The following is a 16,428-nucleotide window of genomic DNA, read 5'->3' as shown; positions in this document are numbered from 1 at the left end:
TCTTGTTAAAGTTAATATATTGTCTTTTAAATGCTAAGATAATTGTATTTTCATTTGCAAATAATATAGAAAATATTGCATATCTTTTATAGTTAAATTAAGATTCATAGTTCTGTTTTAGGTGCAGCTAATGCTACAATTAATGCCCTTTGCAACTTTCATACATGGAATAAGAAAACAGACCTACTTCCTCTTATAGGAAATTATACTCAAACTGTATTCAAAAATTCCTATCCTCATTCATAATAGCTATCATCCATTGAGTTTATTTTCTGCCATTTACTGTTCTGAGTGCTTTTTTGTGTCTTAACTCATTTAATCTTCACCATTGCACCATGTACTATAATAATCCTCATTACACAGTTGAGATAACTGAGGCACAGGGCAGTTTAACTCACTCGCCAAGGTTACAAAGCTAAGAAGGGGCAGTAGGGATGGGATTTGAACCCAGAGAAATCTGGGTCTTGTGTCCATGATCTTCACCACTACAGGAAACCATCTCATTCTCTATATCTGTAGTAAATAAAGTAAGAGAGGGCTGTAGCCTGGGCTAGGCCTCAGGCACAGCAGAGAAGGAGCAGGTGAAAGGAGCAGCAGGCACATTTGATTGAGCCCCAAATATAAGTGTGTGAATGGCAGCAGTTGGGTGATGGGCAGGGAGGACAGAGGTCATTTAGGGTAGATTGTGAAGGGTCTTGAATGCCAGAAGATTAGTAAAGTTTAGAATGAAAACCAGAAGGGAGCCCCACTCTTGGTGTAGGAGGCCTGAGTAGTATATTAATAATAGCTAGCACATACTTACAATGAATCTTTCCTTACTCTTACTTGGCTTTATTCCTTATTAGATTGCAGTAGAAGTCACTGAATCATTTGTGGAATACATCAAAACTAAGCCTATCGTATTTGAAGTCTTTGGGCATTATCAGCAGCATCCTCTTCACCTTCAGGGACAGGAGCTTAACAGGTTTGGACAAAATAAGCAAAGGTTTTTGTTATTTTGGTTTTTAGTTCTCCATTTGCTGGAACAGAATAAATCTTTTGAGGGATCATGGTAACTAGGTAACAGTTTTATGTATTACCCTATGTTCTTTTTTTTCTTTTTTCTTTTCTTTTTTAAAGAGTTATTTATTTATTTCTCTCCCCTTTCCGTCCCCCACCCCGGTTTTCTGTTCTCTGTGTCTATTTGCTGCATCTTCTTTGTCCACTTCTGTTGTTGTCAGCAGCATGGGAATCTGTGTTTCTTTTTGTTGCGTCAGCTCTCCATGTGGGCAGCACCATTCTTTGGCAGGCTGTGCTTTCTTTCGCGCTGGGCGGCTCTCCTTACAGGGCGCACTCCTTGCGCATGGGGCTCCCCTACGCGGGGGACACCCCTGTGTGGCACGGCACTCCTTGCACGCATCAGCACTGCGCATGGGCCAGCTCCACATGGGTCAAGGAGGCCTGGGGTTTGAACCACGGACCGCCCATGTTTCTTCTTTCAAAAGATCATCACTTTTTTCCTGGCCCCTAGTCGCTAATATTTGGTAGAGCAAATGGAATTGTGCCCAGGTGACCTTGAATACTGTGTTTTTGTAGGCGGAGACTTTACCTTGAATAGGGGTATAAAGTTGAGGTAATAGGGATATATCATGAAAATTATGTATAATTGTTCCTAATGACCCAGGACTTTATGAAGCATAGGCCCTTAAGTGGAATCATCAAAATTGCTGAGGAGAGTAACAATGGGGAATTCTTAATGATGGCAGAGTGTTGGTGTTAGCACAAAAATTTTATTTCGTTTCCTAGCTGAGATTTACAGGGGCACTTTTTAAATGTTTTAGCCTCATATGCACTATGGGATTGTCTGGGTACCTGATATTGTGCCAGGGATGAAAATGCAAAAGATCTCTTTCTAAACAGAGTTTCATATGCCATTACCATCAATATCAGACTATTTTCAGTCTGTAGGAATTTGTTTTCCCTTTTTTTTTAAGGAGGTGCTGGGGATCGAACCCAGACCTCGTATATAATACATGTGAAGCAGGCACTCAACCATTGAGCTACACCTGCCCCACTGTCTTCCTTTCTTTGCAGTCCACCTCAGCCGTCACGACGATTCTTCCCTCCACCCATGCCGCTCTCCAAACCAGGTGAGCATTCACTGCATTATGATCATCTCTGTGTGAACGTATCTCTTACTCTGAATAACTTTTCAGATGAAAATCGTGTTTGAATTTCTGCTCCCCTTCTATGTATCCTTAGCAGCTCTGATTAGAATTCTTGGTTCCCAACTTAGAATAAGAAGTGATAAACAATAGGGCTCTATCCCTGCTAGTTCTCTGGTCTCTTATTTGCTTCTTAAAACTGGAGCAGATTTTGATAATCTCCCTGTTCCTAAATCTCTCTGCTTTGTAATGTCCCCATAACTGTCAGGTATCTAAGCATTTCTTTGCATAGTAGATTTATTCTGCATGTTCAATTATCTTATTTTTATTTTTTTTCCTGTTAATTTTCATCCTTTTTCCTTATTGCCCACTTGCCTCATTCCTACCCCACCCTTGCTCACTCTCTGACCCTTTTACTCCTCATCTCCATCTTGTTTTCAGACCATGAGAAAAAGATTGCACTGATTTGGTTTCTCATGTCTGGCTATGTGAATGTGCATGTGTTGAACACATTTTCTGAGCATGCCAACATGTTTGCATCCTCGACTGTTGCCACCTTCCAAGATGGGGCTGACTCATGACCACCTTTTCTCTTTCTGCCAGTTCCCCGCTGTCAGAGCAAGAGGGTATCCAGACGAGATGGTTAGTAGTTGGATTAGCTCTGCCTTAGATGTAGAACCATCCTCAGGTGCTTACCCTAAAGCTTGGCTCCCTGTGGATGAAATGCCATGTTGCTGTTTGACACTGGAAGCTGAATGCAGAGTTCAGCACATCATCAAGGCCATACACATTTCTTTCAGAGAGATTTTAGGAAACACCTTCTCTACCTGTGCCTGTTTAATCTCACCCCTAAGGATGAGGGCTTCAATATTCATTCTTTTAGACTGTTTGCACCAGTATTTAATTTTAAGATTTTTATTGGTGGTTGGTTTTTTAATACTTCTTGTTTTGCCTTCTGGCTTGGATGATTACCAGTATCAGTAACAATTTTGTTCTTGATTGGGATCACCAATTCATGTGGAATTCAGCTGGGACAAGTAATACAAACTACATACTTGAATAGTTCGAAATGATTTATGAAACCCTTCATCTACCTTCTGTCAGTGGTGCTTCATAATACCTTTCTGAGATAACAGGCTAATCATCCACATTTTATAAATGAGGAAACAGTTATAGAGGTTGAGCAATAGTTAGATCCCAAGTCATTTGATTCTCACTCCACTACTCACAGATTCTGAACAGAGAACTCTTTTTGTATTGCCACATTTTAGAATTCTTATGTAGTGTTTCCACATGACCACCATGTAAAATCTGAAATTCATTTTATCAATACAGTTAAGAATATGAATTTTTAATCTGAAGAAAATGTATAGCATAAGATCATTTACCAAATCCTGTATTTACAAACAGATTAAGCCAGTGGTTCACAAACTTGTCTGTGCATTGCAGTTACCTAGGGACTTTCAACAATCACAGATGCCTATATTCCACCAACCCCCAAAGGTTGTGATTTAGTTGGTGTGGGGTGTGGTCTGGGTTTTGTAGTCTTTAAGATCCCCAGGTGACTCTTACACGCAGGCAGGATTGGAGGATGGTCTGTGCTCCACCACTCCAGCTTTTGTTGAGGCCATGTATAACACGAGGCACTACTGCAGGTGCTTCCAGTCATTACCTCTTAGGGATGCTCTGGCTGCCACAAAATTTGAGGTTCTAGAACGGGACGGTTTCAAACTGCTTTGTGAACACATCTGCTTTCCACTAAATTTGTCTTCTCACCTTTGGAGACACTTTATTGAGAGGAACAAAGATATTAATTCTCCATTTTCCTTGTTCTGTGAATGTAAAGGTATTCATGTGGTTGGTATTAATTTCTCTGGGTCGCCTGCATTTGAAACTGTAGTCTGATTCTTGCTGCCTTTCTCAATTGTATCCTTGAAGACTGACATTGCAGAAGCATATACTTTTGCTGGGTAGACCTGAGCCAGATTTTGACATTTTCTAATTTTTAAAAAAAAGTTCCAGCCACCAAGTTAAACACCATGAGCAAAACCAGCCTTGGCCAGAGCATGAGCAAGTATGACCTTCTGGTTTGGTTTGAGATCAGTGAACTGGAGCCTACAGGAGAGTAAGTCCAACATTCTACTTTTTAAATAAAGTGAAGTGTTTTAAAATCAAGAAATGTAATTTCGAATCTCTCTTTTTGTATTCAGAGTCATGAACCTTGACACTGTCAAATTCCAGTTTTGAATTGAATTCTAGTTAGTGTTTGAGATAGACGTTTGTCAGAGAACTGACTATCCCGTATAATAATTTGCCTTCTTGTTAGCAGTAGCAAGATCTACTGCTAGATCTGACACTTTGTTATATAGGGAATATAACCTTCATAGTGGGTTTTTATCAATAGCAGAACTATTAAAAATGGAGTCAGAAGCACTTTTCACATTCTATGGTTAAGACTTATATTAAGGGGGGTGGGTGGTATATGGGGACCTCATTTTTTTAATGTAATATTAAAAAAATGAATAAAGACAAAAAAAAAAAAAGACTTATATTAATAATCTCAGCTAGGGAACTAGGGACCAGAATGTTTCCCTAGACCGGAGTTTCTCAAACTCAGCACTATCACAGATAATTCTCTGTTGTGGAGGCTGTCCTGTGCATTATGGTATGTTTAGCCACATCCCTAGCCTCTGCCACCATGAGATGCCAATAGTACCTCCCCCAGTTGTGACAACCAAAAATATCTTTAGGCTTTGCCTCATGTTCCTTAAGGGACAAAATTATCCTCAGTTGAGAACCATTGTCTATGTTAGAGTAAGTGATGGATCTACCTATTGTTTATAGTTATCTCTAAATGTTTTTGGAAAAAGACAAGTGAAAAGTGATCCTACTCCTGAAACAGACACAAGGAGCTATATCAGTTCGTGTAAAGGGTAGCAAATAAATATTATCTTATTGTTCCTCTATATTTATAATGCTGAGTACCACCATCATGAACATCACCATGAAATACGAGTTCTGCCATGCAGAGGGCACTGTGTTAGTTCTGGCTGTATCAGTCCTCTATGTAGTTGTCAGTAGTGAATTTGCTTTGAGGAATTTGACTTTCCATAGACGAATCTATAATGTGGTTATAACTTGCATTGTGAGGGAGAAAGTTACAGTAATTGCTTCTACTGACTTAATTACTTCTGAAGTCTTTAAAAAGTATCAAGAGTCTGAAATTATCCATGTGTCTTTATCTCCTGTCAATTGTCATTGCAGTTATACATTATATATTAAACACCTATTATGCAGGGGGCCAGGATGGAGCCAAAAATCTGACTGACCTTGGAGTACTTCAATCTAGTGAGGGTGATGAGACATAGATATATCAAAAGGTTTAGTAAATGTAGATGACGTATGACTAAATGGCAAAGTGGATGTGGAAGACATGGAATCAGAATTTAGCAAAAGAAAGATCACAGGGAACTTTAGCAACCAGGGGGAATGTCTTGAAGATGAAGGAGAACTTAGTCAGCAGCAAGCATTCTATCTCACTTCTTTCGTTTTTCTGTTTTTATAGGTATATCCCAGCTGTGGTTGACCATACATCAGGCTTGCCTTGCCAGGGAACATTTTTGCTTCACCAGGTACTAATGACAGAGCTAGAGGGGGGCCTAGGAAGGAACACCAAAAAGAGTAGAATAAGAAATGTAACTCTTTCTGTTTCTCTTGAAATTCCTCTGCTTTTTCTCTGTATTACAAAGGTGAGGGAAGGGGGTGGCATTGTCCTCTTGTCCCATCTTTTTTTTGTAATGGCTTTTGTTTCTCAAATCTTTGCTTATTTATACCCTTGCCTTTATTTATTTATTTTTATTTTTTATTTTTTGAAAAAGAATGTTTCACTCAGTTACTGTAACTTGTGCAACTCCCATGTCATTTTATACAATTTTCATCTCAGGATGTTGGGAAGCTCTGTGTACTTTCACATCCAAAAGTTCTTAGTGGCAATAGAGAATGAAGGTTTCAGTGGACTAAAGATCTGGTTATGCAATATAGATTCCCCTTTGGTAAACCAAAGTAGATTCAATCAGTGCTTAAAAATGTTTGTGACTCAGATGGGCATTTGGAGCTGGGGCCCATAGTCTGAGACACATAATGTGAACAGTCCCTGACCCATTGACCCTTTGTTTACGATAACACCTAACCCCCAACCCTCATACCATAAAATCCAGAAAACAGCAAATGAGGAAATAATAGATTGTCCCAACTAAATTGAATTGAAACCCTGCTCCATTAATTAGGGCATCCAGCGAAGGATCACAGTGACTATTATCCATGAGAAGGGGAGTGAGCTCCATTGGAAAGATGTCCGCGAGCTGGTGGTCGGTGAGTACATTCCATAGGCTGGGGAAGGAGCCTGGCTTTTTAGAGATGTTCTTGTTCTCTCTCTGGACTGCCAGGAATATGTGGAAAACTGTACTGGAGAACATGGACTATGGAAAATATAGAGGCCTGGGGCTTGAAACTGCTTTTGTTTTTTCAGCTCCCATCATTAATAGCTATGTTATTCAACCAACCATTATTTTACACAGTTATTTACACAACCATTATTTCTGTGAGAGGCTGGAAGAGGGCATCATAAAAGAAGTCCCCGATCATTGTGAAGTTGCAGTTTAATTGGGGAGGTGGCATATATGTACGAAATTGTTTGATGGCTTTACACTGAATGATTAAGGACCACAATGAGGACCAATGAAAAAGACCTGTGCTAAGAGAGTTAACAGAAAATTATCAAGGAGAGGAATGCGTGAGCTTTGTGGAAAAGGATTCGAATAAATTTAGGAGAAATTAGAGGGTGTTTGTATATTTGGCTTTTTTGTTGTTCAGACACATAAGCATTTTGAACAAAAGAATCAGGAATATACCTAACCTGTACCTGACTAGAAACCCATGGCCAGAGTGGAGAAATTAAGGCCTAGTGAAAGAAAAAATGGCTAAAGAATATAAACTTTAGAAGTGATAGTCTAAGACAGGTTCTTAGCCTTTTTTTTTTGGTACCATGGACCTCTTTTGCAGTGATGAAGCCTATATACCCCTTCTCGGAATTATTTTTTTAATGTAGAAAACAAAGTATGTAGGATAAGAAAGGAAACTAATAATTTTGAAATACAGTAGTTAAAATATTAAACAGATTTTTAATATCAGCATTCTTTTTTGAGGCATTATGATCTATAGGTGGGCCTAATTAATTTCAAAGTGCTGATTAATGTAAAAGATAATTCACAATAATGTAGCATGAAAACATCTGTGGTTTCTACTGGAACAGAGTCACAGGTACTGCTAATTCTACTGTCGTTTGTTGCCTTCCTTCATAAGTGAAGGAAATGTCGTATTTCAGTTAGAGGTTTGTGAATATAAAGATGTAAATTTTTTCCCCCTCCAAGTTCACAGACCCTCTGAATTCTAACCACAGACATTTTGGGTATGTGTGAATCAGATTCAGAACCCCTGGAAAGGAGACTATACTCTATCCTGTCTGCAGCAATGGTTTTCAAGCTTTACCAAAACTAATCTCTATATGGAATACTAACATGTAAAACATAAGAGGTGTTATATGATCAAAAAGTGTGGGGTAGGGTGCAGAGGCAGCAGTTACTAAGGTTTCTCTGAAGAACTGCCAGGTGCTTTTCTAAATTCTCAAGAAATAATTGTTTGCTTAATCCTCATGACAATCAAATAAAGGAGGAATTGTTATTTTCGCTTCACAGATGAGGAACTTGAGGCTCAGAGAGGATGGAGCTGAGATTTGGACCCCTGAAGTCCAGCTCCAGAGACTTTGCTCTTAACTTCTAGGCAATGCTGCATCTCCTAGTGTTAGTTTGAGAACAGAATTCTAGGATTTTGAGCAAGAGAGCAGTATAATGGAATCAGTGGTGTGAGTTATTTACATGAGATGAGCACAGGATGGATTGAAATGGGGGAGGTGTGAACCGCAGAGAGACCAGTTAAATGGCTATTGAATTGTTCCAGATTGGAGGTGAGGCTGGCCTTTGTGACCAGGGCAGGGATAGAAAGGAAACTAGAAACTCTTTGAACAAAGAAGCCATAAGATTTCGTAATTGGCTAAATGTGGGAAGTAAAGGAGAGGCAGAACATGGAGAAGAATGGAAGACCTTCTGATTAAACAAATGACCCATTCAGCACCTGAGGTTCTGTGAAAATTTAAGTCTTTTGTTGGCTTAATGAATTTATGGATTAAAAACTTTTTTTTGTTTTAAATGTGCCCATTTTCTGATGTTTTTAAGGCCGGATTAGGAATAAGGCTGAGGTGGACGAAGCTGCAATTGATGCCATCCTCTCCCTAAATATCATCTCTGCCAAGTACCTGAAGTCTTCCCACAACTCTAGCAGGTGGGCACCCTAAGGAGTATAATATGTTAACCTCTGTGGGGTCAGCTGATACACTGTGAGAGTCCTTGTTCATTAATGGCTCCCAGTTCAGATGAAGAAACTAATTCCCTTCTCACTGCAAAAAAAATTCTCTGTTTCCTACTCTGTCCACCCTGGTCTCCAAAAACAAAGAAATAAATAATTGGAGATATGTTTATAGTTGGGATCAGTTACCCTTACAGAATAGAAATGTTATATGATATATGGGGTTTGAGTAGATACAACACAGTCATATGGAGAAAGCAGAAAAAGAAAACATAACTACCCAAGGATTTAAGAGTACAAATAAGCTTTTACTAAAACTAAATGTTTTCCCGTGAAATGGTTGCTGTAGAGAAAGTTATCTCACTCCTAAGTGTCATGGAAACATGCCCACCAACGTATGCTGAAGCCTCTAGCATGTAGTCATTACTGCTGAGGATAGGCTCAGTTATTCTCCATATTTGCTTTTCATTTTCATTTATGTATAAAGGTGATAAATGAATATAAACTCTTCTGACCAAGACTGGCTGTTATAAATAACCAATTTTGTTGTATTTTAAATTAATATCCCTTAAAATTCCCTTATAGGTCTTAGCCATTCTACTTTCCTATGTTAGACTGGAAATAAATCTGCTGGGGCCCTCTTATCTCAACTAGGAAAGGAGTTAAATCAGATGTGCATAGAGATTCGATATCATTACCTAGTCAGGGCCGGGAAACAGGAGTGGCTGTGTGTTCTCACTTTGGCTTAGAATTCTGCCTTTGTGTAGGAGGTCCTCCCTGTGCTTCTCTGCTCCTGAGGAACTCGCTCACAATCTATGTTGGGAAGAAGGAGAGGAAAAATAAGAAAAGAAGCAGAAATAGAATTAAAGAAAAGTTTGGGCCAGGATTAATTTATTTCCACTGTTTCCCATGTATCTAGTTTTGCCTAGAAAGAAGAGAAAAAAGGAACAAACTTCTGTTTGCTTTTTACATGTAAGAGTATCTGGCAGGGGGCTGTGGGGAGAGGTGGAAGGAGTGGGAAAGGTTGTGTGAGTGTGGGAAGGGGGAGTGACAGAGATGAAGAAGGGTGCTTGGACGCTGCCTCACTCAGACCTAGGCAGAGTCCTTCCTCTGAAGTCAGCAGTAACTCCACACAGCTTTCTCTGTTCTGCCAGACACAGAATGTAGGTGTTCACTGGCATTCACCACCATATTCTCTTCACAACTATGAGAAATGTATTTTAAATTTCCCTAGGTACTTAGCAAAATACGCAGGGGAAAAGGGTGCTTGGTCGTGCCAAGTTTGCCCACATTAGTGTCACCTTGAAAAAAAAATCTTTTGATTCATACCCATTAGCAGGTCGAGAGGATGAATTTGTCTTTGTTAGAAGCAGCTTATATTTTATGATAGAAGCTTATAGTTAGTTACTACAAAAAATTGGCTAAAACCAAGAATAATAAAAAGATACATACCTTAAAAATTTTCGTTTTACTTTAAATTGTATAAATGTACTTTTTTTTTTTTTAAGATTTATTTATTTATTTAATCCCCCCCCTCCTCCCCCGGTTGTCTGTTCTCTGTGTCTATTTGCTGCATCTTGTTTCTTTGTCCGCTTCTGTTGTCGTCGGAGGCATGGGAAGTGTGGGCCGTGCCATTCCTGGGCAGGCTGCACTTTCTTTCGCGCTGGGCGGCTCTCCTTACAGGTGCACTCCTTGCGTATGGGGCTCCCCTATGCGGGGACACCCCTGCGTGGTGCGGCACTCCTTGCGCGCATCAGCACTGTGCATGGGCCAGCTCCACACGGGTCAAGGAGGCCTGGGGTTTGAACCGCGGACCTCCCATGTGGTAGACGGATGCCCTAACCACTGGGCCAAGTCCATTTCCCTAAATGTACATTAATTTGTGAAGCTTTTGTTATGGGACTAAGGTCTTTTTTTAAATTATAGGTTCATTTATTGGATGGACTTCTAATTGTATTTTTTGTAAAACTACACCCAGACTTCATCATCTATGTTTTTCAGTGTGATAGAGCAAAAACTAGAAGCTTATGAAGAAAATCTAAGTGCAGAATCTTTTAAGGTTTTAATCACTTTCTCCTTTCTTTTACATTCATCTCACCCAAACTTTTAACAGCAGTTTTTTAAATAACTCACCATTATCAAATCTTTTAGAAACATTCAAATTAGTTTTCACAGAAGCCAAGATCCTTTTTGCCCTCATATGTTATTGAATTGCCTAGTATTTCCTTAAATTAGATAATTATAATAACAAGTACAATGACTTAAATAGGTTTGGGACCAAATACTGCTAATACTTAATAGTCCTGCAATTCAACTCTGAAATGAATTGTATGGGCATCTGAGATATGAATTCACAAGTCCTCCAGTTTAAAATATTCACTGAGAAATGGGCACTAGTCTTTATCTTTTAGGAACGTGGAAAGCATAGGTTAATATGATAAGTTTTTGAATTGGAGTTTAGTTAAGAGAGCTTCTGTTCTGTTTATCTAAAGTTTAATGGCTAAAGGTGAAGTCACAGAGCTCAGTTTAGGTGTATTATGTATGTATGTCAGAGTTTTTCCTGATGTGTTGATAGTGGAGTATAAGGGACAAGGACCATTACTCCTTTTCTTTACAGGCCTGTATTTATGTTAGCTAATTTTCTTTATTTTCCCTTAATTCCATGTCAACTTCCTTCCATTCCGAATACCATTCACCTCTGGAAGGGATGTTAATAGAGGTGTTCTCCATATTCCCTTCTATACCAAGCTTTTTCCTTAATTGAATGTCTCAGGAGGGGGACTCATGTCCTTGTATGCCCTTATCAAATTGTGACCCTGGGAGTCTCTGTTAATTGTCTATCCACTTGAATATACTTTACTTATCAGCAAATTTGTTATTTTTTATATTTTTTTTTCTCTTTACTGTTCTCTCTTTTTTTTTTTTCCCCTGCACTAACAAAAGCCTTTTCTATGTTTTTGTGGGTTCTTTCTTGATAAGGATATTCCTAGGTATTTTCTGTTTGTTTTTTTGCACATGAAGATTCTAGTTTATCAGAATGCTTTTTACCTTATATTGCTTTGATTGCCACTTTAACTGAGTGGTTTTTATCCCAGGACACTTCTCATTTATGCTGAGTCTTTCTGACGTAGGTACAGTTTAGCATATAGCTTCTTAAATGATGTGTAGAGTTCTGGATTATTTTCTCATTCCATTCACTAAACTTTCCTATTTTATTCTCACACCGCTTCAAGTTTTCCTCTTCCAATACAAAGTATAATGTTTCTTCTTTCATTTCATACGGAGCCTCAGGCTTTGTTTTTGTTCTGTCTGTCCTTCCTGCCAAAAGCTTGAGAGGTTTATTGTCCTGCAGCTTTGCGTGATTTTCCACTTTTTACTTTGTTTTGTCCTGTGTGGTAATAGAGACCAATTTGGTTATTTGGGTAGCTGAATCTGTGAGGAGTATTTTATTTATATTTGAAAGATTTCTCTTTCTGCTGTCAGGGCTGATTTGTGTCATCTATTTAATCTCTTCTCAAATAGAAAAATTTCTGGTTCTGTAGTGAAGAAAGTTTTTCCCTATCTCTCTCTTCTGATTTAGTAAAGAAAACTGAAGAAAGTGATACATGGCATATAATTTTAAATGTTAAATAGATATGTATACATATGTATGATTAATAAAACTGATTTATTTAGCTTTCGGCTAATGCCATTGATAAGAGTTTATGACTCCATTCAGTTCACTTTTCAGAGGTTCTCTTAATCAGCTTTCTTTAGAAGATCCATTAGGTGTGATTACAGTATAAGAAAGTGGTTTTTAAATTTTTCTGAATTAAAAAAGTCAAGGTATTGTATTTGTCAAGATAGCCACCTTTAAACCTGTTTCTCTATTGATGCTGCTCTTGTTTGGAAAATCTTGAGAAGTCTATTTGGAATAATCGCCTAACCACCTTAGGAGCCATACAGGAAAGCATGTCTCAGGTTTCAGCCCTCTTTTTAACCCCAAATTCTATCACCAAACTTGTCTCAGTAGACATTTCTCATCAGTCTCAGTTCTGTTTCTTCAGCCCACTTCTCAAGAGCTACTATCTTTTTTAAAAAATTAATTTATTAAAGTATATCATTCATATATAAACATACATAAACAATAAGTTATAATAGTTGTGTTTTTTTAAAAAGATTTATTTATTTATTTCTCTCCCTCCCCCCCCCCCCCACCACAGTTGTCTGTTCTCTGTGTCTATTTGCTGCGTGTTCTTTGTCCGCTTCTGTTGTTGTCAGCATCATGGGAATCTGTGTTTCTTTTTGTTGCGTCATCTTGTTGTGTCAGCTCTCCGTGTGTGTGGCGCCATTCCTGGGCAGGCTGAACTTTCTTTCGCACTGGGCAGCTCTCCTTATGGGGCACACTCCTTGTGCGTGGGGCTCCCCTACGCGGGGGACACCCCTGCATGGCACGGCACTCCTTATGTGCATCAGCACTGTGCATGGGCCAGCTCCACACGGGTCATGGAGGCCCGGGGTTTGAACCGCGGACCTCCCATGTGGTAGACGGACGCTCTAACCACTGGGCCATGTCCGTTTCCCTGTATAATAATAGTTGTGAACTTACAAAACAATCACATATAACATCATATAGGACTCTCATAACTTACCCTACCACCAATAACTTGCAATGTTGTTAAACCTTTTTAACTAATGACTAAAGAGCTTTGTCAAAATATTACTACTAACCAAAGCATTTTCCCCCAACCAACCCTATTATTATTTTTATATCATTTATATATGAACATACATTAACAATTAAATGTATAGTGAAAGTTGTGAATTTACAAAGCAAACTTGCATAACATCATACAGGGATCCCATACATCAACCCTCCACCAACACCTTGCATTGTTGTTAGACGTTTGTTCCAAATTATGAAAGAATATTGTCAAAATATTACTACTAATCATAGTCCTTATCTTAAAAACACACCAAATCATAGTCCTTATCTTAAAAACACACCAAAAATGTGTTTTTTTCCCCCAACCCACCCTATTATTATTTTTTTAAATATATTTTTTATGACAGAAGTTGTAAAATTTTAAAACAACCATGCACATGTGCAGGATTCCCAAACAACACCCCTCCATCAACACACCACACTGTGGTGGAACATTTGGTGTAACATAAGATAATATCATCTGATTGTTATCATGTCCATAGTGTACATTTGGCTCACATTTTCCATACTGCCTCATATTAACCCAGTACATCTTTCACATAGATTCAAGAATATTATATTATTACTGCTAACCACAGTCCATAGGTCACCCCAGCGGTATTTTCCCCATGCTTCTCCATTTCCCAACACCCTGCAGTAATGATGTACAGCTCGCAAAGGATGCTCTTGCATCTGTACTATCAACCACAGTTCTCATCCATCTCTTGCTTTACTGTGCTATTCAGTTCCTAGATTATTCTGTAGCATTGCAACAATTGCCATTTACATCCCTAGACTACCATTTTCAGCCACATCCCCATTTATAAACTAGCTGTTACTCACTATGTGTTGTCATCCTCTCTGTACATTTCCCCACGTTTATAGTAAAGCTAATTAAAACTTCTACATAGGGAAGCAGACTTGGCCCAGTGGTTAGGGCATCTGTCTACCACATGGGAGGCCCGCAGTTCAAACCCCGGGCCTCCTTGACCCATGTGGAGCTGGCCCCCGCATAGTACTGATGCACATGCCACACAGGGGTGTCCCGTAGGGGTGCCCCACGTGCAAGGAGTGCGCCCCATAAGGAGAGCCGCTCAGCGCAAAAGAAAGTTCAGCCTGCCCAGGAATGGCACCACACACATGGAGAGCTGACACAACAAGATGACACAACAAAAAGAAACAGATTCCCATGCTGCTGACAACAACAGAAGTGGACAAAGAAGAACACACAGCAGATAGACACAGAGAACAGACAATTGGGGTGGGAGGGGGAAGGGGAAAGAAATAAATCTTTAAAAAACAAAAAAACAAACTCACTTGACCATACATATGAGGGTCTGTTTCTGAACCATAAATTTGGGTCCATTGGTCTGTGTGTCTGTCTTTATGCAATTACCATGTTGTTTTTACCATTATAGCTAGGTAATACGATTTAAAGTTGGAGATGAGGGTTTGCTTTTCCTTTTTTGATGCTTCTGGCTATTCAGGACCTTTTACCCTTCCAAATAAATTTGATAATCGTGTTTTCAATTTTTTTTTTTAAATGCTGGTAGAATTATTATCAGGATTGCATTGAATCTGTGTATCAATTTGAGTAGAATTGACATCTTAATCATGTTTAGTCTTCCAGTCCATTAGCATGTAATGTTCTTCTAGGTATGTAGGCCTTTTTTATTTCTTTTAGCATTGAGCTGGCAGTTTTCTGAATACAAGTGCTTTGTATCATTGGTTAAGTTTATTTCTGACTATTTGAGTTTTATCTGTCATATTTTATTTTCACCACTTGTGACACTTTTAGTTACTTTTATTGATACAATCTTCATTTCTAGACTTTCTGCCAGGCCTCCCTCTACTGTCTTTTCAGTCTCTAGCAGACCTTTAGTATTTCCTGAAAATCTGGTCTCTTGCATAGAAGTTCTCTCAGTTTCTGTTTATCTGTGAATATTCTAATCTCATCCTCATTTTTGAAAGACAATCTTGCTGGATATAAGATTCTTGGCTGGAAGTTCTTTTCTTGTAGTATCTTAAATATATCAGACCACTGTCTTCTTGCCTCCATGGTTTCTGGTGAGAAATCAGCACTTAATCTTTTATTTTTTTTTAAGATTTATTTTTTAAATTTATTTTCCTCCCCTTACCCCCTAACCTCCCCATTGTTTGCTCTCTGTATCTATCTGCTGAGTGTTCTTTGTCTGCTTCTGTTATTGTCAGTGGCACGGGAATCTGTTTCTTTTTGTTGCGTCATCTTGTGTGTCAGCTCTCCATGTGTGCAGTGCCATTCCTGGGCAGGCTGCACTTTCTTTCACGCTGGGTGGCTCTCCTTAAGGGGCGCACTCCTTGCACATGGGGCTCCCCTACACGGGGACACCCCTGCATGGCATGGCACTCCTTGCATGCATCAGCACTGTGCGTGGGCCAGCTCCACACGGGTCAAGGAGGCCCGGGGTTTGAACCCAGACCTCCCGTGTGGTAGACGGATGCCCTATCCACTGGGCCAAGCCCACTTCCCAGCACTTAATCTTATTGGGTACCTTATATGGTATGCATTGCTTTTCTCTTGCTGTTCTCAGAACTCTCTCTTAGTCTTTGGCATTTAACATTCTGATGAATATGTGTCTCAGAGTTGGTCTGGTCAGACTTTTTTGAATGGGAGTATGTTTTGCTTCTTGGACATGCATATCTATGTTCTTCAATAGGGTTGGGAGATTTTCTACCATTATTTCTTCAGCTATTCCTTCTGCCCCTTTTCCCTTCTCTTCTTTTTCTGGGACACCCATGATATATATATTTGCATGCCTTTTGCTGTCATTTAGTTCCCTGAGACCTTGTTCAATTTTTTCCATTCTTTCCTTTATCTGTTCTTTTGTATGTTCACTTTCAGAGGCCTTTTCTTCAAGCTCACCAATCCTTTCTTCTGCCTCCTCAAATCTGCTATTATATGATTCCAATGTTCTTTAAATTTCATTTGTTGTACCTTTCATTCCCATAAGATCTGTTATTTTTCTACGTATGCTGTCAAATTCTTCTTTGTGCTCATCCAGTGTCTTCTTAATATCCTTAATCTTTAGCCATTTAATTTATTAAGGAGATTTGTTTAAACATCTATGATTAGTTGTCTCAACTCCTTTTTTCATCTGGAGGCTTATTTTGTTCTTTTAACTGGGGCATAATTTCCTGTTT

The 16,428-nt window shown here is 39.0% G+C and overlaps 1 protein-coding gene across 17 annotated transcripts in view; it reads left to right on the top strand.

The window, feature by feature from the left end:
• Positions 1-16,428, top strand: part of KIF1B (kinesin family member 1B) — a 155,537-nt gene that overhangs the window by 122,557 nt on the left and 16,552 nt on the right. For all 17 annotated transcript variants that reach the window (XM_058304449.2, XM_058304439.1, XM_058304441.1 and 14 more), the window contains 6 exons: positions 846-964; positions 2,074-2,129; positions 4,161-4,269; positions 5,710-5,776; positions 6,431-6,515; positions 8,435-8,540. In XM_058304449.2, the coding sequence (XP_058160432.1) occupies positions 846-964; positions 2,074-2,129; positions 4,161-4,269; positions 5,710-5,776; positions 6,431-6,515; positions 8,435-8,540 (542 nt within the window). The remainder of the gene's footprint in view (positions 1-845; positions 965-2,073; positions 2,130-4,160; positions 4,270-5,709; positions 5,777-6,430; positions 6,516-8,434; positions 8,541-16,428) is intronic.

This window comes from Dasypus novemcinctus, chromosome 9 (genome assembly GCF_030445035.2).
Source record: "Dasypus novemcinctus isolate mDasNov1 chromosome 9, mDasNov1.1.hap2, whole genome shotgun sequence".
In the NCBI taxonomy this organism is placed as follows: domain Eukaryota; kingdom Metazoa; phylum Chordata; class Mammalia; order Cingulata; family Dasypodidae; genus Dasypus; species Dasypus novemcinctus.
The sequence above is the reverse complement of the archived record's forward strand: the minus strand, read 5'-3'. Positions and strand labels throughout refer to the sequence as shown.